The sequence below is a fragment of the Aedes aegypti genome, chromosome 1 (genome assembly GCF_002204515.2).
Source record: "Aedes aegypti strain LVP_AGWG chromosome 1, AaegL5.0 Primary Assembly, whole genome shotgun sequence".
Lineage (NCBI taxonomy): Eukaryota > Metazoa > Arthropoda > Insecta > Diptera > Culicidae > Aedes > Aedes aegypti.
In genome coordinates, this window is record NC_035107.1 from 250266029 (window position 1) to 250283081 (window position 17053).

General features: G+C 37.1%; 1 protein-coding gene across 1 annotated transcript; it reads right to left on the reverse strand.

The window, feature by feature from the left end:
* Positions 1-508: 508 nt before the first annotated feature.
* Positions 509-13882, reverse strand: LOC5563704 (hydroxylysine kinase). The gene is made up of 3 exons (XM_001647941.2): positions 13428-13882; positions 1546-1870; positions 509-1390 (listed from the first exon to the last, which is right to left on the reverse strand). Exons 1-3 carry the CDS (start codon positions 13697-13699, stop codon positions 773-775), a joined length of 1215 nt encoding a protein of 404 aa, XP_001647991.1. The 5' UTR covers positions 13700-13882; the 3' UTR covers positions 509-772.
* Positions 13883-17053: the final 3171 nt, after the last annotated feature.

The window sequence follows — 17053 nt, forward strand, 5'->3', positions numbered from 1 at the left end:
TTTAGTATAATTTAGGGTGCAATGGGATCCATATTCCAATAAGAATATTAGCTGTTCATCGCGAGCAGCATACTACATCTGAGGGACAATGCAGTTCATGACTGAAAGCAGTATGATTATGCTCGCAGCGCCAGACAGTAAATTACGGTTAATCAGAAAAACATCGTTCACGTGGTTCGTGTCATTGAAAGTTACACTCTAACACAAAAAGACGTAAACATTACAAAATTTAATACTTTTTGCACGTAGGACAATTGGTCACTTGGAGAATAAGAAAACTTATCAGTACTTACTAAATCAAATATGGGTGTAGCAATTATCATCACAACTATATTATCTGATGCGTTTCTGAAGATGGTTTAAAATTTTATGTAATTTCGATGCGTTTTGTCATACATTTTGCCGAAGTCAATATATCTTTGTATGTGGATCAATAATACATATTCTGACATAAACACAGAAGCAAACGGCAACAGATATAAAAAAAGTAAAATTCAAAACCTTACTCTTTCTTTGGCTAAAACAAATCGAGCTTTATTGAAATGCTAATTGCTTATAATATAGGTAAAACTTACAATAATGTGAATGAGGATGGAACAAAGTCAAAAATATCCTTGAATCCTAAACTCTACTTCTACTAATTTAATTGATCTCAGTTTCATTCTACCACTCTACTGAATACGTATCGTAGTTTCAATTGCTTCGTCATCCGCGTAAGGACACTTTTTGTTGTGCGTTAAAACATTTGGAAATCTTTGCGTTGCGCATTTACCTAACTTCGAGTCAGATATTCATCGGCCACCTTTTCCCATCGTTCCAGGATGTCTTTATCCTTCTCGGCCCACAGTGCCTCGAGGATCTTCCACCCGCGGGCTTGAGTCGACAGGATGTACTGATTGGATTCGTCCACCGTGGACGTGTACAGGCCCAGGACCAAACTTTGACACAAACGAGCCGCAATTGCCACCCGCAGCACGTCCTTCTCATGCTGAGGGATCACCCTGAGCATGCTGTATCCGGCCATCACCAAGCCACCCGTGTCCAGATCGTTGGACTCCAGCATCATATAAGCCATAGCGATGGCCAGCTCGAACACGTACAGCGAGTAGCAACTGTCTCCAAAATCTATGATTCCGCTGATTTCATATTCCTTCGCATGCTCGTCCTTTCGACTGACTATGATGTTGTGCTCGTTGAAATCGCCATAGATCACACCTTTATCAAACTGAGCCAAATTTGGCACGATGCGCTTTTCGAAAGCCTCCAACACTTGCTCGATGATGTCCTTGTGGTGTTCATCCTTGATCACGTACAGGAAATCCTTCAGCTGTGGAACGTTATCCAGCATCCAAATAGACTGTCGCTTCAGGATACCCTGGTGTCTGATGGTCTAAAAGGATATAAGAAATTAATGTAATGCTTAAAATTATACTAATAATCGATTAAAAAAATCTTATCTATCCAAATGACATGAGTATTATCTTTTGATTCAAACTAGGAGACTTGTTGGCCCAGAGGTTTCGAAATATTTAGAGGTTACCCTACCTTCAAAGCGGAATCGATCTGCGCGATGAACGTCCCCGCCTCGTAGAACAGTCGATCGGTGTGCGGAACTCCATGGAACACCTTTCCAGGAACATACTCCAACAGTCGAACAATGTGCTTGCCGTCGCCTATCTTCTCCAGGGATTGATACTTTCCGAAGATGTTCTGCACCGGCACCGGACAGATGATGTGCTGAGCCTGCAGCAGATGCATTATTTCCGTTTGTCCTTCAAAAAACGCCTCATCTTCCGAGTCCAGAGTGTTGGCCACCTTCAGCACATACCCATTGGGGCAATACGTCTTGAGGATGGGATTTTTGATCAATCTGAAAATAGAGATTGTTTGTTTGTTATATGGTATTGCATCATCGAGTCTGTTCGCGCCACTGTGATAAATGATGGTAATAAGGTCCAGTTTAAGAAAGTTAAATAGAACCGAATGGTGGATTCCATTGTGTTGATACAAATTACGAAAATCGTGTAAATAAGTTCAAACCACTAGATTAGAAGGAGATCACAAACAGTTATGTGACAGGCAGCACGTGCGTGATTCCCAAATTTTTCCATTTGCATCACATGACCTCTTCCAGTTTGATCACAATCGACGACGAAAATAGACAGCTCAAGGTTTGGCAGGTCAGAATGGATAGGTAACAGAAAACAAGCCCATCATCATCAACAACAACAGGCACAACGCTTAATTCATGAAGGATTACACGTAAACGGGACAGGTGAGGAAATCGTCTATTCTAAATCGTGTAACTGCGTACTCATGCACACCAAAACAGCGCCGGCTTTATCTAATCGACAAATAAGAGAATCAAGGTCAAATCAAAACAACAACATCCAGTGCTCTAAGCTTCTCAGACACGCTAACCGGAGTATGTTGTATTGTAATATGGGTCACGAGACAGCACGAGAACTGGAGATAGTGGGTGAAGTGGAATACATGTGATACACAATTTCTACATTCTACGTATTGGGAACACGATTTGGAGACATTACTGTGATGATATTCTATCACGCATTAAGGCACTCAATTATAGTGCAAATACCTCTTGAAGTGGTATAAATATAAGTTACCACCGTACACTGACCTTCCTCATAAGCAGTCAGTTGCTCGTTCCTTGAATGGTAAAGAGGACGAGCTGTTTAATTTTCTTACGTGCATATAGCAGTTATTACTGAAACATATTTAAAACCTGGATCCAAACTTAAAAGAGATCCTAACTTTTTTGTTTATCGTAATAATCGATTTGACGGGGCATGTGGGGGAGTTGCAATCATCATTCTAAGGCGTATAAAACATCAACTGTTTTCGTCATTCGAAACTTTAGGTGTTTCTGTTGAAACACAGCTTGGTAAATATACTTTCATAGCTGCCTATTTGCCTTTTCAATGCTCTGGATAGTAGGTTAATTTGATCCAAACTGACTTGCGTAAATTGACTCGCAATAAGTCAATTTTTTTTGTCATTGATGACTTTAATGCCAAACATCGGTCATGGAATAATTCTTACAGTAATTCCAATGGCAGAATTTTATTTGATGAGTGCTCTTTGGGATATTTCTCAATTCAAAACCCTGATAGCCCTGCGTGTTTTTCCTCTTCTAGAAATCCATCTACGATTGATTTGGTCTTAACCGACTCTAGTCATCTTTGTATCCAATTAGTTAATCATGCTAATTTTGATTCTGATCATGTCCCTGTTACATTTCAAATATCCCATGAAGCGATTCGCAATCCAATCAGCTCAACTTTTAATTATTTTCGAACCGACTGGAATATATATGAAACATATATTGACTCTAATCTTGATGTTAACATTTCTTTACAAACAAAACTTGATATTGACAATTGCTTGGAGCATTCATTCCTGGCGATAACGGCATTTTCTACATCCTCATCAAGAAACTTCCAGAAAGTAGCTTATCATTCTTAGTTGATATATTTAACAAATGTTTGCAATTAGCATATTTTCCTGACGAATGGAAAAAATGCTACTGCTCATCAACTCTTACGTGTAACAAATTTGATCTGTTCCAACAAATCTGTAGGCTATTCTACTGATCTTGCTCTTCTAGACATAGAAAAAGTATTCAACAGTGTTTGGCATGAAGGTTTGATTGTAAAATCAAAGAACTTTAATTTTCCAACATACTTTGTTAGAATATTTCAAGGTTATCTGTCGTACGATTTGACAGATAACCTTGAATTAATTCAGGTTAATTATCAGAACTCCAGGTCTAAAAAACTTCCTGTAGGAGCTGGTGTTCCCCAAGTCAGCATTTTGGGACCAATATTATACAATATTTTCACATCTGACATACCTGAGTTACCTCAGGGATGTCAAAAATTCTTGTTTGCAGATGACACAGGCCTCTCCGTCAAAGGACGAATTTGCGTGTCATCTGTAGTAGATTGAAAAAAAGTTTGGATATTTTTTCTGCATACTTGAAAAAATGGAAGATTTCTCCTAATGCTTCCAAAACTCAATTAATAATTTTCCCACATAAACCAAAAGCTCTTTATTTAAAACCAGGCTTCTTCCTTGCTCTTGACTTATCCTCTTTCTCCCCCTTCTAATGATCAACTACAAAAGAGAAGCGATTTTACCCACACACAAACTGAGCGTACGAGCTCTGCGGGATGAAGAGCTCGCACTTTTGTGTTTTGTTATTTTCATTCCCACAGTGGTGAAGAGTTTGTTTTGACAACCTCAGTGCTTAAAAGAGAAGGAGATTATTTTCTCCCTTTCTCAGTTAGGGGGAGAGCATGTTTTCCCATTTCTCAGTTTGGGGAAGAGCATTTCCAGACAGCTCTTCGTTGTCTCTTTGTAGCTCTTTGCCCAAAAGGGCAAAGAGGAAAGCGAAATCATGCTCTTGCGTTGACGGAGAAACCAACCTCAGTTCATCCCAAAAGCAATGATGATGTGTTTGCAGAGCCTCGCAGTAAGCTAGAGCTGTCAAATAAAAGATGTGCGTTTGGATAGAGCCAACGTTTCTCTCCACTCTCTCAGCCACGGATTATTCAACCAACAGCGAATACTGGTTCATAATTGTTGTGAGCGTACGAGGTCGCTTCATCTATCAGATCAAGATGAGCAGAATAAAGCCTGTTTAAAACCTTCAAGTAGACATGTTGTCACGATGAGAGGGGTTCCAATAAATTGGTCAGATGAAGTTAAGTATCTAGGGCTCATGGTAGATAAGAATTTAACTTTCAAAAATCACATTGACGGCATTCAAGCCAAATGTATTAAATATGTAAAATGTCTCTATCCCCTTATTAATAGAAAATCAAAGCTTTGTCTTGTTGTATGCTGTACCAATATGGACTAGCTGTTGTAATACCAGAATGAAAGCTCTGCAGAGAATAAATAAAAATTTGAAAATGATTCTGAGGCTTCCTCCCTCCAATGAGTTACATAGAATATCCAATGTTGAAACATTGGAACAAATGTCAAAGGAAATATTTAATAATTTCAGGCAAAAATCGTTACAATCTTGTATTGCCACGAATAATGCGTTATATATTTAGGTTAAGTTAGTAAATTAAAACGTGTTTTTTTTTTGTTTTATAAGCAGGTGAAATAAACTCACCTGTAAAAAATCTGAACTGCAACGGCAAATGGAATGTAATATGTTGTTAACAAAATGATAATAAATGTTAAAGCGCCCAAGCTCGTCGCTACGCTGTAAGTAACAAGGTATTAAGCTAGGTATGGGTGGACTGAAAACACCATAGAAATTCAACTGAAATACCGTATGTCAGTTTATGGCACAACCGAATGAGCTGAAACTTTCAGTCTTCATCAAGCTTCAAGTTCCAAGCCTTAAAGCTATCCAGAAAAATTCGAATTATTTAGTTTAGCCCAAGCTGAGCTTAGTCAGCTTCAATTTGAATTGTTTCCCAAATGATTAGATAAAAGAAAATACTGTTTTAAGAACGGAACCATGGCAGATCCAAATAATGATAAGATATGAAAGCAATTCGATGCAAGAAGTGTTGGTGGCACAGAAAGAGAAATTACCACTTAACGGCTTCCAACCTCAATTATGTAATTCATACGATTATTTCCTTCGTGTTAATGTATTCAAACCCTGTTCAAGATTCGAAAGATAATCTGCAATCCAAAACTATTTTAATCGATAGGAATGAATCAATTAAAGAGTTCAGTCGATTCTTGTATATGAAACCAAGTTATGCTTATAGGTGCATATATTTTCAAATAAATCATTTCAGTCATTTAGATAGACGATAATACATATTTCAAACGACCGCAATTGTCTCACAGACACCCACCCCACACAGTCGCCAAGGCGTAAAACCCATTCACCCCAATGTCAGCCCTATTTGAATCAATATAATTCTGTCACTCATAAATGATAAACAGCCTTCAGTCCGACCAAATTTAATTACGAAAAATTACCCAATAAACAACAATTTCATAAACTGAAGCACACACTCACACATACATTCGTCAACCTGTCAGCCGGTTATCACGAAATTGCACTCACTCACGACCCTAATTTGTGCGCGAGCCTCAAATCTGACTGCGCGCTGCTATCATCCATGCGTCGTCGGTGCACCGTGTCCAGCAACGTTAGGGGTGTGCGATATTTTGAGTGATTCCGTAGAATATTGCGGAAACAAAATTCCGCGAAATACAATGGCATCTAGTTAGGCGTTTCTTTATATGTTTTCATACCATAAAGTTGCAAATAAAAATGTACTTTATTTAAAAAAAAACACTGAACTGAAAAAATCAAATCAAAAACACCCACAAAATGTTAACTTGAACGTCCATTTTTTGGCAACTACCGAAAAATTAAACATTACGTATACTTCGCAATTGGATAAAATGGACAAATTGATGTGAAATTTGCGAAAAAGTTACACGTCTGCTCGGTGAGAATCAAAGGCACGACTCCCTGTTCACTAGATAGGGCGCGTTACCCCTACACCACGAGAGGACTGATGGGCGCAGAAGTTAACCTGATTTCGATTTCAGCTCAATAATCACGTGCAGGGATGAGAAAAGTACTGTAGCAAACATTTACCGCCTCTACATTTACATCTTTCTACACGACCATCAAAATCCAAAGCAAACCATGACGGTTCAAAACAAAAAAATGTCACAGCTCTTCAAAAATGTAATCTTCTTCTTCCTAACGTTTTTCAACCCCGAATGCGAAATGACTCGAGCACAGTGGTGACACGATTTTTGCGGTTTTCGGGGTTTTGCATTTTTGCTCGATAAAGGCAGTATGAAATTGAACTTGTTTATATGTATCGTAACGGAATGATTGTGGTCTTTCTGTTAGAGCTAATAGATTTCAATTAGTTGAAAACACAAGCGAAATATTAGCGATTGAATGATTTAACACTTTTTCCAATCATTCAGCTTGGAATAGCTGCCCGAAAATGGTCATAGTGAAGAGACAAAAACAGTCAAGCAGTGTGTGAACCGTTGGCAGCGCAACGCCTGATGGTATTGATGCTGCTGCTGCTTTGTGTTTTGGTGGAATGGCAGAATCGATGAACTGTGGTGAATTGTGGTCACAGTTCCCAAGACTGATTGGACCACGTGAATCACGTGGTCCAATAATTGCTAAGCGCACCTCTTTCGGAATTGATGGAAAATTGTCTTTGATAAGATTTGATTTTGATGCTCACTTCAAAAACATGGCCCACATGGCAAGTGGGTTGGTATGACTATAATTGACTTTTGTTCATTCGAAGCGAAAGTTTCAAGCGTTGTACAACATGTGTGCATTGTACTCGAACACGACTTCAGGAGAATAAATACACATGGAATTAGATATGTGAGATTAATAGCTCTATTACACCATGATCAGTGCAGTTCAATATTGCCGAAGTTGTGTCATGTACAACAAAGCCATTTTTTACTGAATTATTAGTTGTAATATTTTGCCCTTCTACATTAACTTTTGCTGTACACTAATACCACTCTGTTTGTTGTACAGCAGCTCTGAAGAACCTGACGATTTGAACACTCATTCAAGGAGTAAACATCATTGTTCTACAACCTACAAGTGTTTCTTGCCAAGTATAAGTATTACCGAAACCTGTAAAAAGGGTGCAAGATCGACAGCATTGCTCTCTGCTATGGTTGCTGACAGCTGTGGTGCATTTCCAGTGATAAGGATCGGTTTGGACTTGCGTCTGGGCATGAGAGCAGCAGTAAGATGCCCGTTTCTGAAGCGGACACCATTATTACCAATGTAATGATAGCGATAAATTGCGTTTTCAAATCCTACGGCTATGTCACTGATAAGCAATTTCTTCACCACCGCTTAAGCCTTAAACGTAGTTTGACTATATGGGTAAACGGGGTTTACGACTTAAGCGAAGGTAAAGAAATCGGCCCTGAGACGTTGAAAAACGAACTCATGAGAGACTTGAACGTGTTCTTGTACTCTTCTTCAAGTTCTTCTTTTATATCTTGTTTCAAAGGTTTTGGGTTGAGATTCCGTATTGTCTGCTCTACACCAGAAAATGAAGACAGTTTTAATCGGATTGTCGAACTTCCCTTGTGATTGATTAGTTGATTGCTTTTGCTTGGTTGGCTTGTGTATACTTAATGCTGTTGTATAGCTACTGGCTTAAATTATGATGCTTTTATTCTCTTATTTTGAATTCAAGTTTGAGTTTTACCATGCAGTATGTCTGCTTCTTTTCTACCAAAATGACCACAGACGTCCAACCACACACACTAACAAACTAACACATAAAATTAGAAACACACACATCATCATTCACATCCATCGGTACGATTATGGTTGTTCTGCGCTAAAGCATTTTTTTGCAGTTAGGTCGATATAGAACAAAATTGAACTACAATGTTGGAGGTTTCCCTCATACACAGCTCATTTTTGATTTAATATCGTCCTTTTTGCTGTTGGCCTTCGGGCTAATTCTTTTTTCGATATGCTTCGCTCTTCATGAGGAATGTGGGCTTCATTCTATTGCTTTTTACGCCTTTCCTCCCATGCTTTCCCGTCAGGTAAATGATGAAAAAAGCATCACAAAGACAAGGGCATAAATCTCCCATTTGCAAGGAAACGTGCCATTTGACCTGAACGTATTTAAAACGTTTTTTTTTCTAAATTCTGCATAGTAATTTCCATATATAACACTGTGGAACACGTTTTTGTCTCCAGCATCAAAAAACCTCTATTTACTTAATTAAGGGTTGCTGAATCCATTGCCGTTTACAGAAATATCATAGCACGTCTAGTTTTTGAGATATTGGTTATTGAAAATGCAAAAAAATGACTGTTTCAGCCAACTTGCATGCAAGTTTGCCAGCTTGTAAGGCAATTTATTTGCTTAATTTGCCACAGAATTCAAACTTTATGTGTATAACAATACTGATCATCGAAGTTCATAATAATTTTGAAGTGGAAAAGTTATTTTTTGATGGTTTAGAAAAATATTGTATTTTGTCATATAAGAGAAACGAAGAATTTTGTATGGAGACTGCAAGCATGTTGAAAAAGATCGGTTTAATCTAAATTTAATCGTGAAATTTCAACCAAAATATATTTAAAACGAAAGTTTAAGTCCTCTTTTGCATGCTTGGTGGATAAGATCACAAAAAAGTTTGATAAAATATACTTCAAATTTTAGGTATACATCAATAAAACCAATGTTTTATACAACTTTGGCGACCTGTAGCTAAAAATTGTGACGTGCTGGGAAATTTCTGAGAACGGCATCAGATTCAGCAATACCAAATCTAGTAGAGACACATAATTTGATCCTTGAGACACGCAAAAATGTCATTTTTGTTTCGCTGTGTAATCAATGTTTTTTTTCTATGCGGGCTTAGAGCTCTCTAGATCCCCGTATTTACGCTAATGGCTTTGGGTAAATGTTGTTATTTCTCAGATAGTGAAAAAAAACTCTTTGACTTCAAGTTTATTTTCATAAAACTTTTTTTGCAGATTTAAAAACACATCGCATCAAAAGCCCATGAAAAAACGGTATATTGCATCATGAGAAGTTTCCTAAGGTCAATACCAAAAACCTCCTCCGGAAAATTCATCGAGAATCTTTATCAGATCTTGCTGAGAACGATTTCTATAAAAAATCATTAGAGAACAAATCGCGAATTCGTCAAACAGTACCAAGTTTTTTTTAATTAAACCAGGAATAGAAAAAAATAGGTTTTCTTCTAGAATCATTTTCAGAAAAGTTCCTAAGATTCGTCAAGAAATTTCTTTAGGAACGCCCTTCATGTATTTATCTAAGAATTTTGTTTTCAATAACTCAAAACATTACTCTGGATATTTCTCCAAAGATTCTTCCAAGAGTTCACGTAATAATTCTTTATGTATTACTTCAAACGTTTTTGGAAAGATCCTATAAGGTTTGCAAGGATTCCTCAAACATTAGGAAATGAGGAATTTTTCTGTAAGAATTACTTGAGGATGATTCTGGAGAAATATGCTAAAGATCGTTATTTCTTTTTTTTTTTTTTTTTTGACCATTTAGGGAAGTTTTCTTTATAATAACGATATATTTTAGTAACAAACTTTTTAAAAAAAATCGTTGAATAGCTTTTAAAGAAGTTCACAAAAAATAAAAAATATTCATTAAAATGAAAACAAGGCCGGTAGGGATAAATATCAAAGGAATGCAAATACAAATATCCAGAAGAAATAACAGAAAGGATTGCAATCTTTAAAAAAAAAAACTAAATGAAATCATGAGGAAATTCATAAAGAATTGAAATAACACTTGAAACACGTGAGAATTTGTTAAAAGAATTCTTTGAAGAATTCTTGGTTAGTGGAGCAAAAATTTGAAAAGTTCAAAAATATTAAGGGATCCCTAATAGGATTTTATGTGTTATTTCTGTAAAAATTTTTGGAGCAATCTTTGAATGCATTTTGTCAACAACCTTCAGAAAAATTATTTGATGATTTTTTGGAAGAGAAAATAAATCTATAAAGAATCTTCTAGAATATATCCAGAAATCAGCAAAAAATATTTCTCGAATGAAGTCTGCGAAGTTACTGAAAATTCCTAGAAGACTAATCAAAATAATTCCTTAATGTATTATTTGCGGAATTCTTGGAGTATTTTTATGGAGAAATGGGTATTTTTTCAATATCAAAAAACACCTTTAAAGCATTCTAGGTCAAATCGTGCAGAATATAATTAAAATATCAAGAAAACTGAGGAAAAATTCTATGATAAATCTTTGATAGTACCGCCGTGCGGGGTGACATTGGGCCTAGGGGGTGACTTTGACCGCCCTTTTCGGTGCATCCCATGGCTAGTACGGGAGTCAACAAACTAATCCATGACCATACAGTGGCTATTTGAAACGTATTCTTGAAGCTAGCCACATTGTTTTCATTATTATAGTTTAAGTTTGCTGTAAAAATCTTAGCCCAAAGTAACCCTTATGGACCAATGTCACCCCGCACGACGGTATTTTCAAATATATTCTGGTTTGAATTCTTCAAGGAATTTGAGAAAAGTCGAAAGGAAATTCTGGAAATTTTAGGAGTAATTCTTGAAAACATCTCTTAAGAATTTCTGAAGATATTATTGGAAGAATAACACCTAGAATTTGTTTTCGATGAATTTCCTGGAGTAGACCTTAAACATTAGAAATCATCTGTAGAAGGAATTGAAAAAAAAATCGTGAAATAATTCTTAGAGGTTTTCCTGACGAATTTCTTAAAGTTCTTTGAGACATTCCTGAAAAAATCTTGAAGGAACACTTGGGATATTTTTTAAGGAATCCAGGAAGAAACTTCATTTAAACTTCCTGAATATTGCAGCAATTCTTGAAAAAAAAAACTTTTAACAATATCTGGTTCTTTTCCCAGCATCTTTCTAGAATCATATTCCATCAAATTTCACTTCCCAAAAAACCTTAATTATTGCTGAAAGCATTCTAAACAAACCTAAATTCTAGTTTTCACGGGAATTCTCTACTTTTCTGTCTTTTTTTTCTGAGATCACCAGCTTCGTACCGAAATTTTTAACTCAACAATAATGTCAAATTGAAGCAATCTCAAGCATAGAAATAAAAATTGGATTCTATTTGGAAGACTGAGTGAAGTTAATTTAATGTAATCAACTCGCCATTACTCGATATTTCATACCTCGATAACCATAATAAAAGTGGGATTTCATGGCTTTATCCCTTGAAAAGCATGTGTACTTATTGTGTGCTCTGTAACTCGATGGTTCCTTCAATCGCGAGTTATGTAAATTTAAGTGTACTTGGAAATTTTCGAGTGGAAGACATTTAAAAAGATCACTTGGCATCCCTGCTTGTACGGCACACCGTAAAGAAGAAAATGTCATTTTGACAGACCATATACACTTAGAATAAATCAACTCTGTGAAATTTCACCGAAATCTCAACAGCAGATTTTTCTGTAAACCGTTCTGTGATTTTTTGATTCACTGAATGATCTGTCAAAATTGAAAATGATCATCTGTCAAAAGTAACGACAGATTCCGTGGTTTTTTTTTTCAAAAATTATTCGTGATTTTGCTGTTCGTTTTTGTAGTTTTTACAGGACATTTCGGTGCCTTTCCACAAATTGCACTGTGATTTTTTAAATATAATACTCATTTTACCGAAATTTTAATAGATGCCCTGCGTTTTTTTTTCGGATTTCATATTTTATTTTAATTACCTCGATGCAATGTCTAACTTTATACAAGCCTTTGAAACAACTGATGCAAATAAAATTAGGCACTTCAACGTAGTGGTTGAACTGTAGGCACTGCGAAAATGAAATTATTTCTAGAACTATTTTCAATTTTATTGTTTTATTAAAAATTTGACATTCAGTTTGCTGCATTATTTTCACTGTCCAATACCTGATTTCATTTCATAAACTTGATAATTTCAATCCTCTCGTACAATTTTTGGATATTTTCCAAGACATCTTCCATTTTGAGTACTGTTTTTCACTTTTTCACTAACCGTTTAAAAGTTAGCACAAAACGCGGTTGTGAATACGGCCGATGACAGTTTTCACTGATTTCCGGTGTCAAACGCGGTGTACGGTAAACTGTTAAAATTTCACCGAACAGCTTGTAAATATTTCACCAAACTTTTCTGTGTAATTTTGACAGTTCTGTTGGAAAATCTGTGGAATAATGTTTCACAGTTCAGATTCGGTGGTTTATTTTACAAACCTCTGTGATTCATTCTAAGTGTTTACAGTAGATAATGTAGGCAATTTCATACTGTTTGTAAAAAAATTGCAAATTTTAACGAATAATGCCAAGTCGTCTTTTACTGTTGATTATTGTGCCGGGATCTTCTTGTATGTAGTAAAGATCTTGTATGAGAACATTAAAAATTCTTAACAAACAGGCAAATTTTGAAAACTTCAGCCTTAAATATCTGGAATTTATTCCGTGCAATAAATTCTAAATTTCGTTTTGTTTAAAAAAAAATCCGTATCGTATCGAGCTACACGAAACTTTTCCACATTTCGTTTCGTTTTGTTATTATCAGTGTTAGAAGTTTCATGTATCGTTTCGTCTCGTATCGACAAGAGAAAAAACAATAACGCATACCCTGAAGCAGAGCGCACCGCTCCGGTCGCGATACGTAGATAACACAAAAATATCACTCGGAGGTAAAATTAAGCGCGCTCCGCTCGAATGGAATCTTCAGACTCGTTGTCGTACCTGTCCCTGTCCAGTCCATGTGTAATCCAGCAACAACAGTCATCACGTGGCTTGTCTGTTTCTATAGAGCAATGCGATGACATTTTTAATCTCACGGCACACCTGACTCTTGGGTGTAACACGCGCGCAGATCTTCAAGAGCATGCATCCGATAACTTATGCAAAAGAAGCAAAACTTACGTATCGGCCTGTATGAGAAAGTTCTTATCATCGTACGAATCCATCTCGCCCATCTCGAGCACTATGATACCGTACAACCGCTCCAGCAGCTTCCGGACTTCCTCCTCGGTGACGACCGGACGAATCTTCGATCCGGGCTTCAGGGTTTCTTTCGGGGTGGTCTCACTTTCACCACCATGGCCATTCTGCCCAAGTTCGTCACATCCATTAGCGGCAAGGGCCGACAGGTCGGCCGAGACCCGTTTCTTCTGCGAGATGGGTTTCATTTCCATGTTGGACACCCTTGTTTTTATTATTGTAGTTGTTGTTACGAGTGTTGTGCGTATCGATTTTATGTTTTGTTATGAGGCACTTTCACGACACGAACCTTCCTCGGCTTCAGACTGAACCAGACTGGTTAGCTATCACAAGAGACGCGACACTAATAGCTTACGGGACGGCACGGCGCAATACTTACACGCTAATCTAACTACTAACTTACGTTGAACGTGCTGGCTTTCATGTGTGAGCCGAGAAGAAGATGGTTTGAAAAGACGAACATCCAGCTCCTACTGATAGCGATAATGACAAACAACGATGACGATCGGTAGGTATACCTAGTTACCTACATAGGTACAGTCACAGCCAAGATAAAGTGCCCACTTGTTCATAAAACCGCAATTTTTTTTTGTAGATCGTGAGTTGAAATATTAAATTATATTGTAAAAATGTGTGTAGCGTCGACGAAGGTGACAATGTGTCATAACAATATAAGTAAGGTTCGATTTTTGGATGGCTGACATTTTTTAGACTTTCCTCTGGATTTTTTTTTTTGGATTTGAAACAATTTGTCTAAATTACTTTCATGTCCCACTTCAACTTACCTACCTTGATGGCTACAGCGTAGCGGCACGCCATGGCCAGGTGTATTGTAGAGCGTCAGCTTCGTCGGTCTTGGGCGATACCACTATGGGCGGTTTTCATATAGACTGGCGGCCAAAAATATTTTGTCCTTCTCATGTCGTATTGATGAGTTTCGTGATACAAATTTGATGTTTTATTTTCAAAAACAAGTTTTCGGGACTAACTTTTGAGTAGGGTCTATAGCGAAATAATAGGTTTTGTTACTAATGATGCATATAAGCCATTTATGCGATTAACGTTGTGCAAACCATTATAAATATTATGACTTACTAAAAAATGATGATATGAATGATTTAGCGATATTCAGTCATCCTCTGAATTATTTTTTAGCTGTTTTTAATAGAAAATGGTTAAAAATATTGGAAAAATACAAAAAGCCCTAAATCAAAAAAGTGCAAATTTGTGCAGCTAAATTCTTCACGATCCTTTAGTTTACATCTCAAAGTACCCTTGGAAATAAATTTTAGCCTGGGACAACTTGGGACAAAAAAGTATGGGATGTGTAAAGTTTCGATAATAAAATAAACATATTTTTTTCAGTGCACTCTCCGCATTTTTCCGACGTAAGGTACGAATTTTTATTTCATTTTATTTTTCTAAGTTAGCTTTTTGAATAAGCTTTCGGACAGTGCATAAAGATTTGTATAAAATATTACGATTATGCAGTACATGGTATTCAATGGGTACCTTGTGTTTACACTGAATTTTTGATTTTTCATGAAAACTCTAACTTTGACATACTGCATCAATTAAACTATAAAAGATCTTGACCTTATATTCCAGGAATAACTTAATAGAAGTGTTTACTATGGAATGATGTACAAGAAAAACCTATCAGAACAAGTCATTTTTTCGATTATTGGCCACCTGATCGCCCATAGTGGATACTTCTCCAGTTGCCCAGAACGTTTAGGGTCGCCAGGTCCTCTAACACTGCGTACAGCCAACACGAATAAGGTCTTCCACGAAGTCGACGACCTCTTCCTGGTTTCCTTTCGAAAATTATTTTCACAATTCTTTCTAACAACCTTCGCACTTGGGAACCAGCCCGCTGAAGTCTGCCGTATTTCACACACCTAATAATACTCGCATCTTTATACACTTGATATGACTCGTGATTCATGCGTCTGCGCCACAGGCCATTTCAAACACATCCCCATCAAAAGCCTACCTCTATCTCTACCTGCAACCATGTACTTCGTTTTGGTAAAGTTAATGGTAAGGCACAAAGGCCTCCTCCACTGATCTGCGATCGATTATATCGATATCGTCCGCAAAGCCACTTGAGCTTATATTGAACAATTTATCTGATCGACCATTTTTAGGCCCCATTTGTAGCCTTACACCAATTTTAACAAAAGAATTTCCCATTCCAATGCACGATTCTTGCCAACTTGCACGGTTACAATCAAGTGGAAACTTAATTTTTGCGGTGACTGTATGTAGACACACGACGAATAGCGAAACTGGATTCTCGCTAGTGATATTTGTGCAGAGATTTCAATGTATTTCTCATCAAATTGCACTCGAGTTTCTTTTGAGCGATGGATGGAATGCAAATTGGAATTGTAAATAAAAATACGAACCAACATCAGCCAAGACAGCCAATAACATATTATTTGAAAGCGTAGGGGGAGAGACTGGGACGGACGGGTTCGATCAAACGTCAGCTCTGCCTTACGTGTTATGAATCTTGTAGAGGAATTTCGGAACCAATGTTGGCTAACAAAATTGAAACAGATTTGCCATGATACGGAAGTTCTGAGGAACACAAAAATGAAATTTTAAAATCACACGCGGATTTAGTGTGGATATACTGAAACCATCATTAACGTAATGGGTCGGGGATACTTCTTATTCTTCTGCTTGGCATTACCTCACTGGGGCAGAGCCTGCTTCTCAGCTTAGTGTTCTTATAAGCACTTCCACAGTTATTAACTGAGAACATTCTTTGCCAAAGTTGCCATTTACGCATTCGTACCGTTTTGATTCATATTACGGACAGCTTCAAATTCCGGACACTCTACTTTGTATGGGAAACATTTCACACGAAATGTTTCAATTTTTGCCGTTTAAAAGTTCTCAATTTCGAGGCTCTTTTTAGTAAGCTTTTTCCATAAATATCTTCAAAAATTTATAATGCCCAACTACCTTGGATGTCTATTTTGTGGTTTGACGATTTCAATTGATGATTTGACTGTTCCATTAATGATTATCATGAGCTGTCCGGAATTCGATTCAAAGTGTCCGGAGTATGAGGCAAAAGTGAGGAAGCGTCCGGAATAAGAATCATGCAAAGGCCACACATTTTGATTTATTTAAAATTATTCAAGTTACCGAAGCGTATTTTTTACCCACCATGCGAAAGATAAGGGCTTCCTACGCTCGATAACGCTAATGTATCATACATAATGATTTATTTTCTATGCTCTATGCTGGGTTATACTTCACTGAGTCCTTAAGTGTCCGTAATATGAATCAAAACGGTATATCGTGTGGCAGGTACGATGATACTCTTTGCTCAGGGAAGTCAAGGAAATTTCCATTACTAAAAGATCCTGGGCCGACAGGGAATCGAACACAGACACCTTCAACATGGCTTTGTTTTGTAGCCGCGGACTCTAACCACTCGGCTAAGGAAGGCCTCTTAAATCTCATGCATGCTCCATTTTTAGCACCCCCCGATTTTGGCAACAAAATGAATCCGTTTTTGTTGACATATT

Excerpts from the sequence above, each read along its gene's own strand:
- LOC5563704 (XM_001647941.2), bottom strand. The coding sequence starts at position 13,699 with ATGGAAATGAAACCCATCTCGCAGAAGAAACGGGTCTCGGCCGACCTG. Across the intron at positions 1,871-13,427 it reads TTTCTCATACAGGCCGATAC|ATTGATCAAAAATCCCATCC; the intron begins GTAAGTTTTGCT and ends CTCTATTTTCAG. Across the intron at positions 1,391-1,545 it reads AGATCGATTCCGCTTTGAAG|ACCATCAGACACCAGGGTAT; the intron begins GTAGGGTAACCT and ends ATATCCTTTTAG.